General features: G+C 40.8%; 1 protein-coding gene across 3 annotated transcripts in view; it reads right to left on the bottom strand.

Annotated features, from left to right (window-relative positions):
- The window catches only part of ofcc1 (orofacial cleft 1 candidate 1), a 308,134-nt gene that overhangs the window by 4,103 nt on the left and 283,576 nt on the right, over positions 1-20,455 (bottom strand). Inside the window, exons 21-22 of one of the 3 annotated variants that reach the window (XM_043689352.2) lie at positions 11,952-12,085; positions 2,096-2,334 (exon numbers count right to left, since the gene is read on the bottom strand). The exons of 1 other annotated variant lie outside the window; for it this stretch is intronic. In XM_043689352.2, coding sequence (XP_043545287.2) covers positions 2,148-2,334; positions 11,952-12,085 — 321 coding nt within the window. In that variant the 3' untranslated portion in view covers positions 2,096-2,147. Of the gene's footprint in view, positions 1-2,095; positions 2,335-11,951; positions 12,086-20,455 lie in introns of those variants that run through there. One more of the 3 variants, XM_087986250.1, reaches the window with a different exon arrangement.

Raw genomic sequence — 20,455 nt, 5'->3', positions numbered from 1 at the left:
TTCATTTCCTATCTAGAGAAATTCAAGTGATGTTAGGGAATGCAGCTTGTAATAGTTATCACTGGCATTGAGCTCTGTCTCGTCACTCAGTATAATCCCTCAAGCATCCATGTCCCCTTTTATCTTGCACTGCTCTGACAGTCCACTTCCATTTATCCCTCTCTATGTAGAGATACACCACATTGAATTTTACCTCCAACACTTCTTCTTGCCCCTGAACCCTGACATTACCCTCTAATAATGCCCACTCTGGTCCTCTCCTGTGATGGCCACAGTGTGATCATTGCCAACCAACATCACCACCCCCCCCCCCCCGCCCCCCCCAAAGCCTACCATGCCTTCCGATGCTGTTCTGCCTACTCTCCTTAAAGCTTTCATGCAATGGATTTAAGGATTTATGAAAATGGAGCTTTATTGAAACACATCTTACTGCTATTGTTTACAACTTCCATGAGAGACCTTGAATAAGAGACCACAATCATGTGATGTTACATCATTTCCTGTGATGATATGCATATTAATTCGTACATTAAACAATTATAACTGATCCATTAACCCTTTATACAATATAAGATATTACTATACAAATATGATTCCATCTCATCAGCTCAGGGCTCACGGTTGGGAGCTCTAAAGCTTTGATGTGGGAAGTGAAGGAGCATTCTTGCTCAACAAGGGATGTAATCATTTTAAAAATTCTTCTTGGGCAGCCTCCTGGCCCTTGAATGTCGTCTCTAACAATTTGAAGCTGACAGGAAAACGAATGCTATTCCCCAGTTTAGGCTTCAGGTTATTATTACAGCCAGTGCATGTTTAAGGAAGGACTCAGTTTGAGTGACCTTGTTAATTGTAATTGTGTAAAGAATGAGTGAATGAGAGGCAGGCTGCCCATCAGCAGGTCCCACTGCTGCTGTCAATGTCCAGACCTGGCCCTCTTTAACTGCATCTTCGACACGTTTGGATATTCCAGAGAAGCTGATAGGAAATTGGATGCCACATCCAGAGACTCCTGGTGGAAATGGTGAAAGATGCCAAGTTGCAGGACACCATAAACAACTCTGCAGACAGAGCACAGCATGGGTACATCTGGATGTGGCCAGATGGGTATGACCACCCTAGGATAGGATAGGATTTCCTTTTTGTGCCCTGAGTGCTCACTGCCAGACCTACCTACGTTTAGCTGGTATCCTTCACTGATCACAGCCACTGCTGATCGATTGTCACCTTCAGGAAGACCAGAGCAGAGGACCTTCCAACAGTGAACTTGGCGATAGGCTCCAAAGAAAACTGCCCTCAGGTTGGCAGGAGCAGCAATGAATGGGTTTGCCTCTCTCATATCTTCCTCTTGATACTTCTCCTCACTGTTTGTCAGTTCTCAGGGCGGCATGGTGGCTCAGTGGTTAGCACTGCTGCCTCACAGTGCCAGGTACCCACATTCGATTCCAGCCTCGGGTGACTGTGTAGAGTTTGCATGTTCTCCCTGTGTCTGTCTGGGTTTGCTCCGGTTTACTCCCATGATCCAAAGATGTGCAGGTTAAATGCCCATAGTGTTAAGGCATGTGTAGGTTAGGTGCATTAGTTGAGGGAAATGTAGAGTAATCGGGAAATGGCTCTGGGTGGATTACTCTTTGGAGGGTCAGTGCGGATTTGCTGGGCTGATGGGCCTGTTTCCACATTGTAGGAATTCCAATTCTAATTCTTCTTGATCTGCTGCTGCCTCCTCTTTAATCAACTCTGCTTTCTTGGGAGGAGGCCTGACGTGTCTTTCTCCACTTGTCCTTACCTCCTTTCCCATTATCCTTGACCCCACTACCTTATTGGACTGGTTCCAACTCTGGTCATTTGAGCTTAGCTAGCACCATACCCTGGCCAGGCCCCTAGAGAAGTAGTTGACCACCTACCCCCAAACCCACCCTTCCACTTCATTAACCGGTACCCCATTCCCCAACACCCCATGACCCAACACCCCACACATACCCACTGCTTACAGCATTTGGTCCATTTTCCATCCTTAGTTGCATGTTCCTTCTCCTGGGGAAGTAGGTGAATGTGGAAGCTGACCATTTTAAACTGTTAATCACAGAAAACACTGAGGGACACAAACAGGATTAGAAAGGTTAAAGATCTAAGAAACCCTCTTGGAGACTTTAGTACACTGGTGAGAAAATGAACATTAAGCCATTTTCTTCCTTAAAGAAATAACTGGCCTTGCTCTTTTCCTTGGGTGCCTCCAGGATAATCTTCCCATCCAGAGTCCACTCTGTGGAGCAGGATAAGACGTGTTCACATTTCTTCTTCCAGAGGGTACACAGAGAAAGCTCTGTGATCAGCAATCTGAAGGAAGAAAAGGGCTCTGGAATAAAGCTGAGACTGACATTTTAGGGATCAGTCAATGCTGGAGTGTATGACAAGAAGCCCAAAGACAGCATGGTCTCCCAGTTAGTCCTATTCTCTAAAAGGGCGGTCTTAGATGCTAAAACATGGGAGAATATGGACAAACAGCTAACTGTGGGTGAGCTAGCCAAGGTCCTTATGTCTTTGTGGGACGTAACCAACCAGGATGTGCTGGAGGTAAACAGGAGCATGCTTAATGCTGGCAGAACATCCTGATCCACGAGGACAGGCCTCATCATCTTCACCCACAAGTAGGAGGGGGAGAGGGAGGAAATTCAGAATTAGTGATCAATTTCACTGCTCAATGTAAACTACAAAACTCAGTCCAAGGTCATTGCCAACTGGGTCAGGTCTGTTTTGGGGTTGGTGATTCACCCTGTGCTATAGTGGGCAGGACAATTTTAGACAGCCTTGTGCCATTTAGAGATCTCATCACCTGTATGCGGGAATGAGGGTTGGCACCAGACCACAGAAGGCCTTCAACAGAATATCACATACCTACATGATGGCTTCAAATGGAGTTTGGGGAGCAAATCTGCAATTGGATTCAATTGCTTGACACAAACTGCAGTCTCAAAGGCTGGGGATCTGAAAGCTTCCCAATCAAAATGAGTCCTGCCTGACTGCCCTCTCTATTGCAGATAAGAGCCTGGTTCATCAAGTGTGAGTGCTCTCAGTGTTGTTGTATGTGGCACAGGTCTGGCCTGTTCCCAGAGTCTGTGTTATAGCGGTTATTTGGGCCATCCTCAACTTATCTGGAGAATAAAGATAGATTGCGCCTGCAGGGACACCATGTATGAAACCCTGGACAGAGGATGGTAGGGTGGTGGTCAGAGAGAACATGCAATATCATTCTCATCTTGATGTTCACCTTTGTGTTCCATACACATGCTAAGTATCACTACATGCTGAGGTTCTACCTGCCCCACTGTTGTGAAGGATGGGTCTGGCTACATTGCTGCTGAAGTCCAAGTAGTTGGACTGAATCTTGTCATTTGTCCCTTGTGTAAAAGTTTGTACAGAAAACACCTTTGAGCACAAATGCATTAGGCAGTGGTCAGCACATCATGTTCTCAAGGCCCTGTAGGGAATGGAGACAGTGGATCCTGTCGCGTGATTCCCTATGCAGATTGTCAATATTATTCAGGGGAATTTTCTAACAAGCACCAAGACATAGCTTAGCTGCTGGTGAGAAGGGATATTCCCTGTCAGACTGCTCATATATGCTGCACTCTCTGTGCTATCATATGGTGACCTCGCGACAGCTGCCATGGTGAAAAGACCATCACACATCTCATTCTGGAACACGGCCTTGCTAAGCCAGTCTGGAGAGATGCAGTTGTTTTTGTCGCGGTGTGTCCCAAACAGTTGTGTGAGCCTGGACTCTGTGCTCTCTGGGCTGCTCCCTGAGATGCACACCAAGCTGTACCTGAAGAACCATCAACTTACAGATTACAGATTACATTACAGTGTGGAAACAGGCCCTTCGGCCCAACAAGTCCACACCGACCCGCCGAAGCGTAACCCACCGATACCCCTATATTTACCCCTTTCCTAACACTACGGGCAATTTAGCATGGCCAATTCACCTGACCTGCACGTCTTTGGACTGTGGGAAGAAACCGGAGCACCAGGAGGAAACCCACGCAGACACAGGGAGAACGTGCAAACTCCACACAGTCAGTCGCCTGAGGCGGGAATTGAACCCGGGTCTCTGGCGCTGTGAGGCAGCACTGCTAACCACTGTGCCACCGTGCTGCCCATAAACTTGATGCAAGACTGTCATTGGTCTGCCCAAAATGTATCGGTTTTCTGGTACAAACAATTGTCCCCAATTAAGTGTTACAAGAATGGCAGATTCCAGCGTTCAGGATTGTATGCTGAGTGATAAAGCTTGGGGCAGCCACTGTCAAGGCACACTGGGAACATGGCCACCATTTCAGGCCTTTCAGCCATTATGTACCAAGGGCTTTATAGAATGCCTCAGGCTGCATGGTTGTAATGGAATACATATAGTTAATATCACATTTTGTTAATGTCACAATTGTGTGATTGGATTGAGGCATCTTATGAGAGTAAAGCACACAACTGAGAAGAGTGGTATTTTGTTGGATTTTCTGTTATAACTGAATTGAAATGGCTTAGAATGTACTTATCCATATTTTATGAATAAAGTATAGTTTTGCAAAAAAGCCCTCCACTTCCAACAGCCCTTCACCATTGGGTTGGGCAGGGGAGTTACAACACCCCAAATTTCTAAGAATGCAACCTGATTTGTTCAAAGGTGGATAGATCAGTTTATTCCAGATCAGCTGAGCATCTTCAAATTCATATCAGCACTGTATAGATTAGTCTAATGACCTGTTCAGTGTAGCAAACAAGATAATACCAGGGCCTAGGGGATGCTGCTGTAATTATCCTGCAAAATAACCCCAGCATTTTTGCGATGTTTGAAAACATGTTCTGCTGCTGGTAGTGCAGGTTTAGAGGCTTCAGGTTTCATCATTTGGATAATGAAAGACAAACGGGTGAGATAAATTTTTCATACTTCACGCTCAAAGTAAACTATAATTCAAGGCATGTAAAACTGCCATTTACATTTTAATCATGAAATATTTGATTTAAAGTAATCTTACTCCCTTGTGCAACATTCACATCCTACAAGGATAGGAAAAAAACCACCTTCTCTGAGCCTCCCAGTTAAATGAAAATCAAAGCATTTTCAGGAGCTGGTTAGTTTATAGTCCCAAATAATGCCAACAGTTGAAGATTTGGTCCTCATTCCAGTTCAGGTAGACCTGGGGTCTGCTTTTTTAGCAAAATTACCCATGAGCCACAGTTCCAGCACCCCTCAAATAGTCAAGGATAGAAAAAGATGAAAAACATTTTCAAACAAAATATCACAATGGGCAAAGAAAAAACGTAATAGATTCTATGCTATATTGCAGAATTAGGCTTTCTGTGCTTAGCAATAATAGGACACTTAATATATACATTTTTATGATACTTATTCATTTATAAATAGCACATATAATCTCACACTTTAAAAAGTTTTAGGGTGCAGTGATGATTGCTATATGGGCAAAAAGGCTAGTGTGGAGTTATTACCTTTCAACATCACAGAACCTGTTTGCAGTCAAAATGGATAAAGCAGATAAATTAATGCAGGATGCAGTTGGTGATTTGATATACTGACTGCTAATTTCACTCTACTCTATGCAGAAGGGAATCTATGTATTCACTCAACACAAACAATACGGGGATTGAGTAGAGGGTGGATCTGGGTGGGGATTCTCTTCAGAGGGTTGGTGTGCACTTGATGAGCTGAATGGCCTGTCTTCACACTATAGGGATTCTATGATTCTCTGAAACTTATAACAGAACAGGACATATAGTAAGAGGTGCAAAACTTCAGTCCCCCTATTCTAACCCGGACCAGAACTGAACGAATCAGGAAAGAAACTAATCTTTAGCAGACCAGAAAAAAAGTGAATCAATGACATTTAAGTGATATTGCAGGGAGGTAGAATGCAATGAGGGATGACACAACATGACACAGATTTTAAATAAGCATTGAAATTATCTCTCACGTGCATAGATACAGGCAGGAATAGGCGATAATAGCTCACATTACCATTTTGATGGAATGTACAAATACTTTTTTAACTTCCCTACAGGCAGCTCATGGAATGAATACTCAACCAAGGTTTTATTGCATGATTTCAATGGAGTGAAAGCCAAGCAGGTCCAGAAAATTGAAAATGACTTTCATACACCTCCACAAAAAAAACTAGTATAATTTCACTACACTCTGTTGACAATGCTTGGGTGTTGGGAAGATCTGGAAAAACACATAACAGACCTTTCTAGTTATCAACTTTAGTGACCACCAAAATGGTTGCCATGAAGTTGCAGAAAATAACAAAGGAACTGAAAGAAGCTTGAGTTTTGGGAAAGGGTCACTCAACCCGAAATGTTGACTCTGTCCCAGACCTGCTGGGCTTTTCCACCAGCTTCTATTTTTGTTTATCATAAAGGAGGAGACTGGTTGGAACTGGAACTCTGAAATCAATTAATTTCATCCTTGAAATAATTTTTGAAATCTTAATCTGGCTCAGCATCCAGTGAAATCCATTATACAGTACTGCCAATTGGCATTAAGTCGGCAACCTTATCTATAAACTGATTTGGATGTTCAGATAGGGTAGTACTCTTCTGAGATACATCCATAATGTATCTGTATCGTTAGGTTTTTCTGCCTATAGCTGTTATACAAAAGAACCCATTCTTTCACTCACCTTTACATTGTACTCAGTTGTTAATAAACATGCTTCTTATATTCCTTACCAATATTTATTAGAAGTCAGGAGGAATTCTTCATTTAGCAGACACATGATCTCATGCATGTCAAAAGATAGTGTCCATATAATAGAGTCATAGAATGGTAACTGGTCATAGCATGGAAACAGACCCTTCGGTCCAACCCATCCATGCCGACAAGATATCCCAATCCAATCTAGTCCCACTTGCCAGCACCCGGCCCATATCCCTCCAAACCCTTCCTATTCATATACCCATCCAAATGCCTCTTAAATGTTGCGATTGTACCAGCCTCCACCACATCCTCTGGCAGCTCATTCCATACACGTACCACCCTCTGTGTGAAAAAGTTGCCCCTTAGGTCTCTTTTATATCTTTCCCCTCTCACCCTAAACCTTTGCCCTCTAGTTCTGGACTCCCCGACCCCAAGGAAAAGACTTTGTCTATTTATCCTATCCATGCCCCTCATAATTTTGTAAACCTCTATAAGGGTCACCCCTCAGCCTCCGATGCTCCAGGGAAAACAGCCCCTGCTTGTTCAGCCTCTCCCTGTAACTCAGATCCTCCAACACTAGCAACATCCTTGTAAATCTTTTCTGAACCCTTCCAAATTTCACAACATCTTTCCGATAGGAAGGAGACCAGAAGTGCACGCAATATTCCAACAGTGGCCTAACCAATGTCCTGTACAGTCGCAACATGACCTCCCAACTCCTGTACTCAATACTCTGACCAATAAAGGAAAGCATACCCAACGCCTTCTTCACTCTCCTATCTACCTGCGACTCCACTTTCAAGGAGCTATGAACCTGCACTCCAAGATCTCGTTGTTCAGCAACACTCCCTAGGACCTTACCATTAACTGTATAAGTCCTGCTAAGATTTGCTTTCCCAAAATGCAGCACCTCACATTTATCTGAATTAAACTCCATCTGCCACTTTTCAGCCCATTGGCCCATCTGGTCCAGATCCTGTTGTAATCTGAGGTAACCTTCTTCGCTGTCCACTACACCTCCAATTTTGGTGTCATCTGCAAACTTACTAACTGTACCTCTTATGCTCGCATCCAAATCATTTATGTAAATGACAAAACATAGAGGGCCCAGCACCGATCCTTGTGGCACTCCACTGGTCACAGGCTTCCAGTCTGAAAAACAACCCCCCACCACCACCCTCTGTCTTCTACCTTTGAACCAGTTCTGTATCCAAATGGCCAGTTCTCACTGTATTCCATGAGATCTAACCTTGCTAATCAGTCTCCCATGGGGAACCTTGTTGAACGCCTTACTGAAGTCCATATAGATCACATCTACTGCTCTGCCCTCATCAATCTTGTTTGTTACTTCTTCAAAAACCTCAATGTTTGAGATCATGTGTCTGCTAAGTGAAGAATTCCTCCTGACTTCAAGTTTGTGAGACATGATTTCCCATGCACAAAGCCATGTTGACTATCCCGAATCAGTCCTTGACTTTCCAAATACATGTACATCCTGTCCATCAGGATTCCCTCCAACAACTTGCCCACCACTGAGGTCAGGCTCACCGATCTATAGTTCCCTGGCTTGTCTTTACCGCACTTCTTAAACAGTGGCACCATGTTTGCCAACCTCCAGTCTTCTGGCACCTCACCTGTGACTATCGATGATACAAATATCTCAGCAAGAGGCCCAGCAATCACTCCTCTAGCTTCCCACAGAGTTCTCGGGTGCACCTGATCAGGTCCTGTGGATTTATCCACTTTTAACCGTTTCAAGACATCCAGCACTTCCTCCTCTGTAATCTGGACATCTTGCAAGATATCACCATCTATTTCCCTACAGTCTATATCTTCCATATTCTTTTCCACAGTAAATACTGATGCAAAATATTCATTTAGTATCTCCCCCATTTTCTGTGGCTCCACACAAAGGCCGCCTTGCTGATCTTTGAAGGGCCCTATTCTCTCCCTAGTTACTCTTTTGTCCTTAATACATTTGTAAAAACCCTTTGGATTCTCCTTAATTCTATTTGCCAAAGCTATCTCATGTCCCCGTTTTGCCCTCCTGATTTCCCTCTTAAGTATACTCCTACTTTCTTTATACTCTTCTAAGGATTCACTCGATCTATCCTGTCTATACCTGACATATGCTTCCTTTTTTTTCTTAACCAAACCCTCAATTTCTTTAGTCATCCAGCATTCCCTATACCTACCAGCCTTCCCTTTCACCCTGACAGGAATATACTTTCTCTGGATTCTTGTTATCTCATTTCTGAAGGCTTCCCATTTTCCAGCCATCCCTTTACCTGCGAACATCTGCCTCCAATCAGTTTTCAAAAGTTCTTGCCTAATACCGTCAAAATTGGCCTTTCTCCAATTTAGAACTTCAACTTTTAGATCTGGTCTATCCTTTTCCATCACTATTTTAAAATGAATAGAATTATGGTCGCTGGCCCTAAAGTGCTCCCCCACTGACACCTCAGTCACCTGCCCTGCCTTATTTCCCAAGAGTAGGTCAAGTCTTGCACCTTCTCTAGTAGGTACATCTACATACTGAATCAGAAAATTGTCTTGTACACACTTAAGAAATTCCTCTCCATCTAAACCTTTAACACTATGGCAGTCCCAGTCGGTGTTTGGAAAGTTAAAATCCCCTACCATAACCACCCTATTACTCTTACAGATAGCTGAGATCTGCTTACAAGTTTGTTTCTCAATTTCCCTCTGAATATTGGGGGGTCTATAATACAATCCCAATAAGGTGATCATCCCTTTCTTATTTCTCAGTTCCACCCAAATAATTTCCCTGGATGTATTTCCGGTAATATCCTCCCTCAGCACAGCTGTAATGCTATCCCTTATCAAAAATGCCACTCCCCCTCCTCTCTTGCCTCCCTTTCTATCCTTCCTGTAGCATTTGTATCCTGGAACATTAAGCTGCCAATCCTGCCCATCCCTGAGCCATGTTTCTGTAATTGTTATGATATCCCAGTCCCATGTTCCTAACCATGCCCTGAGTTCATCTGTCTTCCCTGTTAGGCCCCTTGCATTGAAATAAATGCAGTTTAATTTATTAGTCCTACCTTGTCCCTGCCTGCCCTGACTGTTTGACTCACTTCTGTTCTCAGCTTTACCAGTCTCACATCGATTTCTTTCCTCCCTATCTCCCTGGGTCCCACCTTACTAGTTTAAATCCTCCCAAGCAGTTCTAGCAAATTTCCCTGCCAGTATATTAGTCCCCTTCCAATTCAGGTGCAAGCAGTCCTTCTTGTACAGGTCACTTCTACCCCAAAAGATGTGGATAATCAAAATGCCATTCACTTCAATATGTGCACGACTATGAATTAGGTTTGGAAATTAAATGACAAAGCTGCTGGTTGTATAAAATCATAAGCATCTCTGATTTGTTATTGCTTTTGTGTGGCAACCAAGTAGTGCAGCAAATGCAAGTGCCAAAAAAGGCTGGTCGGAAACCATCTGATATTGTCCCTTGGGCCCACATTAATACTTATGCGTGCTGGCAACTATCCTTTGTCATGGGATCAAATCTACTTTTTGCACTGAGCATCATGCAGCCCTTTGGTAAGTACCGGAGTATGAAAATGAGGAGAAAGCATGGGATAATTGTAGGCTAACTATGTCTATTCAAATTGTTGTGTAGCAGAAACAGCACTCTCACTCCTCCAGTTTTACATTGAATGCTCTTGCTCCTCATATGCTGCCTGGCCTGTTGCACTTTTCCCAGCATCACGCTTTACTAACTCTGACTCTGCAGCATCTGCAGTCCTCACTTTCCCCTATTCACTCCTTTGGTGCCAGCTACATGCTAGGCTGCAGCCACATCTGCAAAGCCTGAATGAAGCAGGCTCAACTGCTCCTTAGGGGTACTGAAGTTCCCAGAGATGAACTATAACAGGTATCATTAACATATGCAAGGGGTCTATTATCCATTTTATTCAGCCATTCCAGACACCTGAATAAAGGCATGACCCAATATTGGGTCAAATACTTGTGCAAATCCTAGGGATACATAGCAGTGAACCCCAAAATTAGCTCCAGTTCCATTGATTTCACCCAATAAAATGAGGTTATTTCCATTTACACATTTACGTTGACTTCAAAAAAATGTTGAATGATGCATTATTTATATAATTTAACAACAAAATTTGAAAGCCATTCACAATGTTCCAGGCACTAATGCATGAATGGAACTAGCAGTAGTAATTTCTGGCAGGCCTTTTTAACGAAGGCAGCATATTTTGAATTTTACAAAACATAAGAGCAAAAGAAGTACATTTCTAGATCAAAGTATTCCAGTCGCTAAATGGCTAAAATATGTATTAGGGCGCACAGTAACTTCAGGTGAATTTGTCTTTTCAACTGTACTCAATGCACATGCATTTGCTATTTACTTTCTTAAATCATATCGGAACTCTCAAAAAGTCCCAAGTGTCACCTCTGTATTCATTGGCTTATACTGACTCCAAGTCAAGCAACTCTTCACTTTTAAAATGCATATCTTTGGAGATACTTAGGTTGAAAATTCCAGAGCTTGGGGCCGCGCTGAAAGTGCAGTGATGAATGGTGAAGCCATTAAGATTTTTTTCCGATCTTTTCACAGCCTCATTTCTCCCCAACACTGAGCTCTGTGCTCATCCAATTTTAGTCTCTTGTGCATCCTTGATTTTCATTGCTCCAACACTTATAGTCACATCTTACAATTTAAACTTCTCCACTTCTCCACCTCCCTGAAGAAGATCGTTAAAACTTGTTTCCTTCACCAAACCCTTGGTCACCTGCCCTAATATAGCCTAGATGGTTCGGAATAAAATAATGTTTGATAAGACAACAATAAGGCACTTAATATATTTAGTGTTTTAAAGGTACATTAAAAATGCAAGTTATTATTTATTTTTATGTCATTCAAACTGAACAGATTATGAATTCAGACTGTCAGAGATTCAGCCAGTAACATCTAACACTTATTCATGTCTAACTATACAATTTGTTTGATTAATTTTGCTTGAATGTTGTCAAAATTCTTCAGTGTCAAATTATACCATTAGACCATCGTCTTAATTTATTGATTGCATTCAGTGAAGCTACAAAGTAACACAAAAGTGGACAATGTAATCATAATGTGAGAAATGTGATTTTATGATTGTTTTTCATTTTCTTTCAGCCTGTATGTTTTTGATAATTGCTCTAATGAAGCAATTTGAGGTACTCTGCTAAATGCAGACACATAAAAGATACTCACATCTTCTGCTGTTTTTCTCGGAGTTTAGATGAAGCAGAGGATTGCAACACATTGTCCACATTGTTCACCTGCCTCTGTATCAGTGTATGTACCTCACTGCGTGCAGGATTTGTGCTACTAATAGCACCAAACACCTAAGATAGATGCAGAAGAGGAAAGAGAGAAAAGAATAATAATTTTAACTTGCATTCTTGAAAATGTTCAAAGTACAGGCCCCTTATTTTAATGCCCCCACTTGGCAGAAACCAGGCTGGTGAAGATTAACAGATGCCAGTATCCCCATATTAACTGCTCCGATTAACACAGAAGCAGGATAGGCACAAGCTGTAACGCTATTGATGGAGAAAAATAAAACATAAGATAAAAAGGAATAGGAGCTAGAATAGATTATTTGAACCTTTGAATCTGTTCCATCATTCAACAAAATTTAAATCTGATCTTCTAACTCACCCTCATCTTCCTGCATTACCCCCACACTCCAGAATTCTCTGCACTCAAAAGTGGACTGTCCTACATCCTTAATATACACAATGACTGTGGCCAAGGTTGGAGTAGAGACTTCCAAAGGCTCTCAAGCCTTGAGTGAAGAGATTTCGCAGTCCTAAATGGCTGACCCTCTGACAAGAGCCAAATCCTGAGCCCGAAAAGTTTGGAATTTATTTTTCAAAATTTTGGGAACCATGATAGAAAAGGGGGCCCCTAGAAAGTCTCATAAGGGAACCAGGGAAACTGCCCTCCCAACTGGGACTCCCTACTCTTAGCAGACCCTCTCCGCAACTCATGGGCTGCCCAATCCAGTTGCTAAAAGAGCAGCTGCAGTATTTTGTTTAAACGCACCCCCAAGTGCGCTGTGTATCTGCATTGAAAGCTTTGCCAGATTTGTTCCCTTACCCTCTCACAACCCCCACCCCTGCCCAGTTAATATCAAGGCCAATATATCTGGTCACAACTAGAAAACTGTAAGGCACAACACTGAGATCACGTTCTAAACATTATCTCACTTTCAGATACATTATTAAATTTGCTGCACAAATAGAATGACTTTACTGCACCCAAGGCTGTTAACTCAGTGTAATATTTATTTTATGTAAGTATGAATAAAGTTCACAGAGAAAAAGAAAAATGCTAAAATACTTCTTAGATATCACCTCTGATTATAATGTGTGGAAAATGGAAATGTCACGCATTCAATACAAAGAGCTCCTTTGAAGTTGGAATTTAGATTGCATTACTGCTCGGGTGTTTGAGAGGACCACTAGCAACACTACTGGAATAAGGAAGTGATAGCTACAGCAATATTCAAAGAAATAATAGACACTATTAACACAAGCACAAATGTTGAATATCAGAGTGGCACCAGGATTGCTGGAGAATCATAAAAGCATACAGCACAGATGAATACTATTCAGTCCATCATACAGGTCTTTGACAGGGCCATCTTATTAAACCTGCACCCCCACCCCTTTCCCCAGTGCTGAGCAGATTTTCTTTATTTCATTTTCAAGCATTCATCTCAATCTTTTTGAAATATATGACTGAATCTGCTTTTGACTCTTTATGATGTTGCATTCTAGATTGTAACAGCTTAGAAAATTTTCAAGTCACGTCCTGTTTCACCCATTGCCCAAAATCGGTATCTTCTGCTTGACGACCTTTCTACCGATGGAAGCAGTTTCACTTTATTAATTACCAAAGCCGTCAAAACATTGAGCAGCTGGTTCAATCCCCTAACCTCCTGTGCTCCAAGGAGAACAACACCAGCTTGTCTGGATTTTCAAAGTCTTTCATTCCTCAGCGAACTCATGATTCTACCAACAACAACTTAACACTTGATACGGCTTTATAGAAACAAGTGAACAATGAAGGAATTCCAATAGCAGTCATTTTTGATGACTGACTTGCATTGCCCTTTCCTGTGTGTAACTGAAGGGACATTGTCGAGCAAAGAGAAGATCTTTTTGCACCACTTAAACATGGCAATGTCTGTCAGATTCTGGGCACCGCTAGGCTGGCTGTCCTGCTTATCCAATTGAGTACGGCAATATGGGTGCGGGAAGGAGTAAGGATATTGAAAAAAACTAGAACTTGTGACTACTATTTGAGCGTAGCTGACACATGAGAAAATTGAAAAGTCAGTTAGACTACAAAGAAGCTTCATAAATATTGCCAAACACAACTGGAAAAGAAATATAAAAAGAAAAGCGCAGGAGAAATCTGGCCGATCTGGCAGCATCTGTGGAGAGAGGCAGAGTTAAAGTTTCAATACCTCTTCAAGGTGCTGCCTGATCTGCCAAGTTTCTCCAGCACTTTCTGCTTTGATTTCAGATTTCTAGCATTTACATGCAGTAAAAGGCATAATACAGGACCAGTCAGGTGAGGATAGCATGTAAGATATAAAAGAATTCACCTGCATCTTTGTAACTTGCTGAGGTTATCTTAACTTAGAAAAATTATTGAGATAAGCATCTTTGCACAATAAATTAAAATGTGTGAGTGCTGACAAGAAGAAAACCAGTGTCTTAAAAGTGTGTGATAATGAACAAGATGGAAATCTGAACTATTAGGATAATAAAGACATTCTGAGGCAGTCTTGTGGTGCAGTGGATAATGTCCTAGCCTCTGAACCAGAAGTTCCAGGTTCAAGTTCCACTTTAGAACTTGATGCCTAAGGAAGGTGTATCCATTACGTGCCCAAACTGGCTGATAATTAACATTTGCAATGGCAGGTGTGATTCCTAAACAGCCATGTGATGCAAAGAACATTACAGCCTCCACCATCACTGTATCTGTAGCTCCTGGTTACAACATGTATGTGACAATAATCTTGCCACAGCAACTCAGGACTTCCTGAGTGAACTATAACCCATCACCAACAAGGAGATTTGGACATAATATAAAAACATAACGTCAATTAATATAACATACTTTTGCATAAAGAGCAGGTTAAGCTAATATAATCACACCTATGATATATCCATGGAGGGAACTGTCATCAGATGCTGCTCAACATCTATAATTTAAAACATTATATAAATGGATCTATATAAGCCAGTGTTATTTGACTATTGATTATCCTGACTGAAATGCACACAAAATACAGACCTCACACTGAACACATTTTAACTGTGCAGTTTTCTGCATTAAAGTAAATAAACCATTGATTAATGCATGTCACTTTCAATAATCCCTATTTCATTTAGTTCAGTGAAGAGACTAGCCGATCTTAAACTTGTCCTGAATTGCTTGTGGGATTTTTTTTGTTCCTCTAATGATGGACCAGGATTTATTATGTTTTGCAACAAAATGATGCATTGAAAGATTAGCACATAATACAAAGGGAAATCATTATAATATAGCATTCTATGTCCCTCCCCCAATCTCAGAGTATTTAAAAGAGATTCATGCAGTCATTGCTGCCACATTACTATGAGAGAAACGTTATAAAGCAAACAGTGATGTAGGGTTTGTGTAAGGTTAAACTAGTTTGTTGCTATAATTCACTCCAAATCAGTGTAACCTGCACGAACCATCATGGATTTTTGACTACAAATTGCATCTAATGCAAATCAAGTTTCTGCAAGCTTTTGCACTTAATTCAAAAGATAGCACTGAGCTGGAAGCTTGCTCTTCCACGAATAGGCAACACACGGGATGATTTATTCACCATGTCCAACTTCCACAAATCGTAGGTCTTCAAGGAGGTGATTCTTTTAGAGGCAAGGACATTAATAGAATTTTTTTAAAAAGCTTCTGAATATATTTGACATTTTGGTAAGCTATTAGCAAAATGACAATTGGACCCCATTAAAAGGAGTGTATATTTTTTAAAGTTATTTTCATTAATTAAAAATTATGCTCCTCAGATGATGGATTGTCGCCATGATTAAAAAAAATTTTTATGATACACACCTTTACAATTTACTAATTTCATTGCATCAACTTAGTAACCTTAACTTTATCAAGTAGAATGGTGTTTTAAAATACTGCCCAATTTTACAGTCAGTGAAATACACGCTGTTGTGTGGAAACCTAAGAAACAATTATTTTCACACCGAGCACAATTTTGGGACAGTTTGCAAAGTCAAAACACTCACTAGTATTTCTAAGAATGTCACATGTAACATCTCCATATTTAGCTGACATTGGAAGGTAGATGAAATAATAAATATTCAATTAATTTTCCAGATTACCGTTCACTGAAATGTACAGGCCTGTTTATTTAATAAATTAAATAAATTAAACTGTATTGATGAAACAGCAGAGTTCACCTTAACCCACCCTCCTACGAAATGAACAGCAACCAGTAATTTAGTGATTCTGCATGATCAATTGTATTTAATAAAACATGCTCACAAGCTCTTCAAAATATAGTGTAATATGGATTTTCCGAACAGCATAATTTCCTAATGACCTTACAGTTAATGAAATATATATTGAGGTTTCGTTTTCATGTCATTGGTGTGTGTAATTAAAGGGTAAATATTAAAGGCGCAAATAATTTATACATTTTCTGCCAATCATTGTAGCTCCAAGCAATTCTGTATCTTACTTAAAAAGGTTATTTGTATTCAAATATGAATTCATGTTCAATACTGTGAAGCAAGTTTTGGTTTACTGATTTCAAACAATTAGGGTTGGTGATTGGAATATGCTTTTCTACATGATTTGGACAATTAAAGTTAGGCTGATAATTGGGGGGGCAATAATGACCCAATCTGCCATGCCATAGTGTGCTAGGGCGCAAACCCATCAGTGTGGGAATTGTATTGACAGACAGACCAGGAAATCAAGCACAGGGGTAAAAGTAAAATCACATGAACATACAAAATATGAGCTGAAGTGGACACTGTCCCTTAGGCATGTTCTGCCATTCAATTAGATCATACCCAAGCAGTTACTCTTTTGAATTCCACTTTCCCATATATCCCGATAACATTTGATTCTCTTTCCAAACCTCCGCTTTGAAAATATTTAATGATCCTACTTCCACTGTGTCCTGAGGCAGAGAGTTCCAAGGTCACACAACCTACAGAAAAAATACTCTCATCGCTGTTCTAAAAGGGCAATCTCTGGTTTTAAGACAATGCCTGCTAGTTCTGGACTGACCCACAAGAGGGAAGACACTGTCCATGTTCACCTTTTCACATCCATTCAGGGCCATATACATTCTCTCAAGTCACTCCTCAGTCCTTTAAACTCCATTGGAAACAAATTTAGCATCTCTCAACTAATCTCATAAGACAACCCATTCATTCCAGATATTGATCTAGTAAATCTCCTCTGAACCACCGCCAACACATTTACGTCCATCATTCAATAAGGAGATCAAAACTGCACAAAGTGTTTAAAATGTGGTCTCAACAACATCCTGTATATCTGAAGCTTAATGTCCTTCTCTTATGTTTAATTCCTCTTATAATAAAGGATAGCATCCCTTATGAATTATGCTCTGTAGCTGGATACTGAATTGTTTGGCTCATGCAGTATCTCCCTCTGTACCTCAGAATTCCACAGTCATTCTCTGTTTAAGTAACACTCTGATATTTTTCTTCTTCCTTCCAGAGTAAACAGCTTCTCCTTTTCCCTAAGTATACTCTGTCTGACAGATTTTTGTTTTTGCTCCCCTCATCTAATTCATTGGTGTAAACTGTAAAACGTTGTAGCCCCAGCATACACCTTGCAGGACTCCACTCATCGCATCCTGCCAATCAGATAAGTACAAACCTATGCAAGCTCTTTATTTTCTGCCAGCCAGCCAATCCTTTGTCAATGATCTTGTCTTATCAACTAAACCAAGAGTTTTTATACTCAGCAATCATCTTTGATTTGGCACCTGAACAATGCCACCTGGAAATCCAAGTACACTATGTCTACAATCTCCCCTTTCTCCACAACTCCTTAAAATTTCTTTTGATGAAATGGTATCTGCACATGACAATTCTCCCTATTATCTGCCCTGGTCAATGACAAAAAGACTAGAAAATAATAAAAGTTGGATATTCATAGGCCTTTAGGCACTGGTATTGGGTTTGAGTGCAATCAAACTAATGAGAAAGGGTTCTGTATCCTACATGAAATGAGTTTCAGTAGATAACCCAATTCCCATGAAGCAATATAGATTATATAAACCTGCTGGTAAACTTAGAAACATAGCAAATAGGAGCACCAGGCCATTCGGCCCTTCGTAAGGCCCTGCCATTCATTACGACCATGGCTGATCATCAACCTACCCTGTTCCTGCTTTATCCCCATACCCTTTGATCCCTTTAGCCCTAAGAGCTATATCTATCTCCTTCTTGAAAACACTCAATGCTTTGGCCTCAACTGCCTTCAGTGGCAGAGATTTCCACAGGCTCACCACTTTCTGGGCTGGTGTATAGATCAGGTTCTTTCTCAAGACTAACATCACTCAGCCTTCTGAGCAGCTTAAGAAGCCTTAGAGAACTGCACAAGGGTGATGCAGCCAAATTCCCAATGAACATCTGTGAATATCAATCAATGGGATTCATTTTGAACATCTGTGCCTCAGCCAAGTAGTGACGGACACGATTAGGAGCAGGGTAGGCCACTGGGCCCTTTGAGCCTGCTCCCCCATTCAGTACGATCATGGTTGGTCTAGTTATGGAGTTAACTCCAACTTTTTGTTTGGCCTGTCCCATAACCCTTAACAATCTTATCTATTAATAATCTATCTAAATCAGCCCTGAATAAATTCAAAAACTCAACAGGAACATTGGACAGACAGTTAAGTGCTGGGGCTGACAAATGTCATGTCTTGTCTTATGCCACAACTCCTTATAAGATGTTCATGTCCCTAAATAATATTCAGCTCTCTGATGTTTTAAATGAATAAGGCTCCTCACCAATCCTTTGTGGGTGGTGTGGTGGATATAATGATTAAAAAAAGCTTTTTTTTTGCAAAAGCCACAAATCAAATAAAATTGATGAAATTAAGTGTGCTTATATGAGACAAATGAAATGGAGATGCCATCTGTTTAAAGGTGCTGATGTGCAGTTTCATTGTTTTGATTTAAAATTTAGACTAATATAGGCCAATAAAAGGGTAAACTTCCTTCAACCGCTGCCAAAATGTCTAGTGTTGCTATTAAATTTGTCTACCTCAGATTCAGCTGAAGAATAGCTGAAGAATACAGGCAGGCAGCAATGTTTGCCAGCCTGTCGAGCTAGCTTATGAAGCAGGATTCATACTCAGAATTTTGTTGGTAGCTTCCAGGTGTTGTTTCCAACATCTAGGAAGTGATGCAATAGATAATTAAAACAATTTGAAATTAGGGCTTCGATCAAAAAATGAATTTTGGTTCAATCATCAATTCTACCATGTGTGTGGTCAAAGACTCCATGGTTTAAATCACTGGTTGTATGTTAACAATAACATCATAGCGACTAGTTGTATCAATAACCAAGCTATCCACATAAAGCATTCAGACAACAACTCAGAATTGGGCTCCACTATTATAAATAGTGGCCACTTGCTTGGTGCTATACCTACATGCATATGGGATTAAATCTGGACTGGTTCCCTAATAAATAAAGAATGTGTTTCAGACGGATTTAATCTGAAAGAACTGACTAACAACACTGCATAGTTTCATCAGTGAGCTCACTTACTTGTCTATAACGGCTAACAGCGAGAGGCTATGTTTGTTGGTGAACAATTTTATTGAGGGATCAAAACAGATTATCCCATCATATTTACATTGCTGTTTGTGGGAGTTTGCATATATTGACTGTTGCATTTCTCACATTATGCAGTGACTACACTTCATTTCACTGGGTGAGAAGTGCTGTGGAACACCCTGCGGTTCTGAACAGTGATAAAGGCAGTCTTTTTATTTTAAGCTAAAAATGAAGTAATACAGAAATTTAATTACTTGGCATCATGGATTAGAACAGTGAAAGGATGACAGTGTCATCGCAGTCCCAGATGTTGCTCTCTCATATGACAAACAGAGAGAGGGTGTGAGTGATGACTGGTGATGAGTATAACCTGAGGGTCACCACATCTCAGGTAACGGGTGAAGTCAAGAAGGCCAGGCCATTTTCGTGACCTCAGCTGGTACAGGCACTGAAGACACTATTGGCATCACTCTGCATGGCAAACTAGCCATCCCACCAACTGAGCTAACTGGCCAATGTCATGCGAACAGATGGTCAGTTTGCCATTGAACAAATAAAGTCAATAAATGAGAAGAGTTTGGATAGTTAAAATAAGACCAATATATCAGAAGAATAGCAGAGTTAGTGTTGAACAATTATGCTCAACCTTGCAGCCTTACTGAGCAGTTGGAAAGACTGAGATGATATCTACAGAAGACTGTAGAAAAAAAGCCTTCGAGATCTGCTGAAAAAATTGCATCTACATGGAGACTTACATAGAATAATAACAGAAATAAAGTATATAAGATTAAAATCTGCTGGTCATTCATTCAGAGCTCCAATGGATTTGTTTTCAGAATGATGTTCTGGAAAGAAAATCGCTGAAA

Source organism: Chiloscyllium plagiosum, unplaced genomic scaffold (genome assembly GCF_037043375.1).
Source record: "Chiloscyllium plagiosum isolate Xiang-an unplaced genomic scaffold, Cpla_swu_hap1 HiC_scaffold_4, whole genome shotgun sequence".
In the NCBI taxonomy this organism is placed as follows: Eukaryota; Metazoa; Chordata; class Chondrichthyes; order Orectolobiformes; family Hemiscylliidae; genus Chiloscyllium; species Chiloscyllium plagiosum.
The sequence above is the reverse complement of the archived record's forward strand: the minus strand, read 5'-3'. Positions and strand labels throughout refer to the sequence as shown.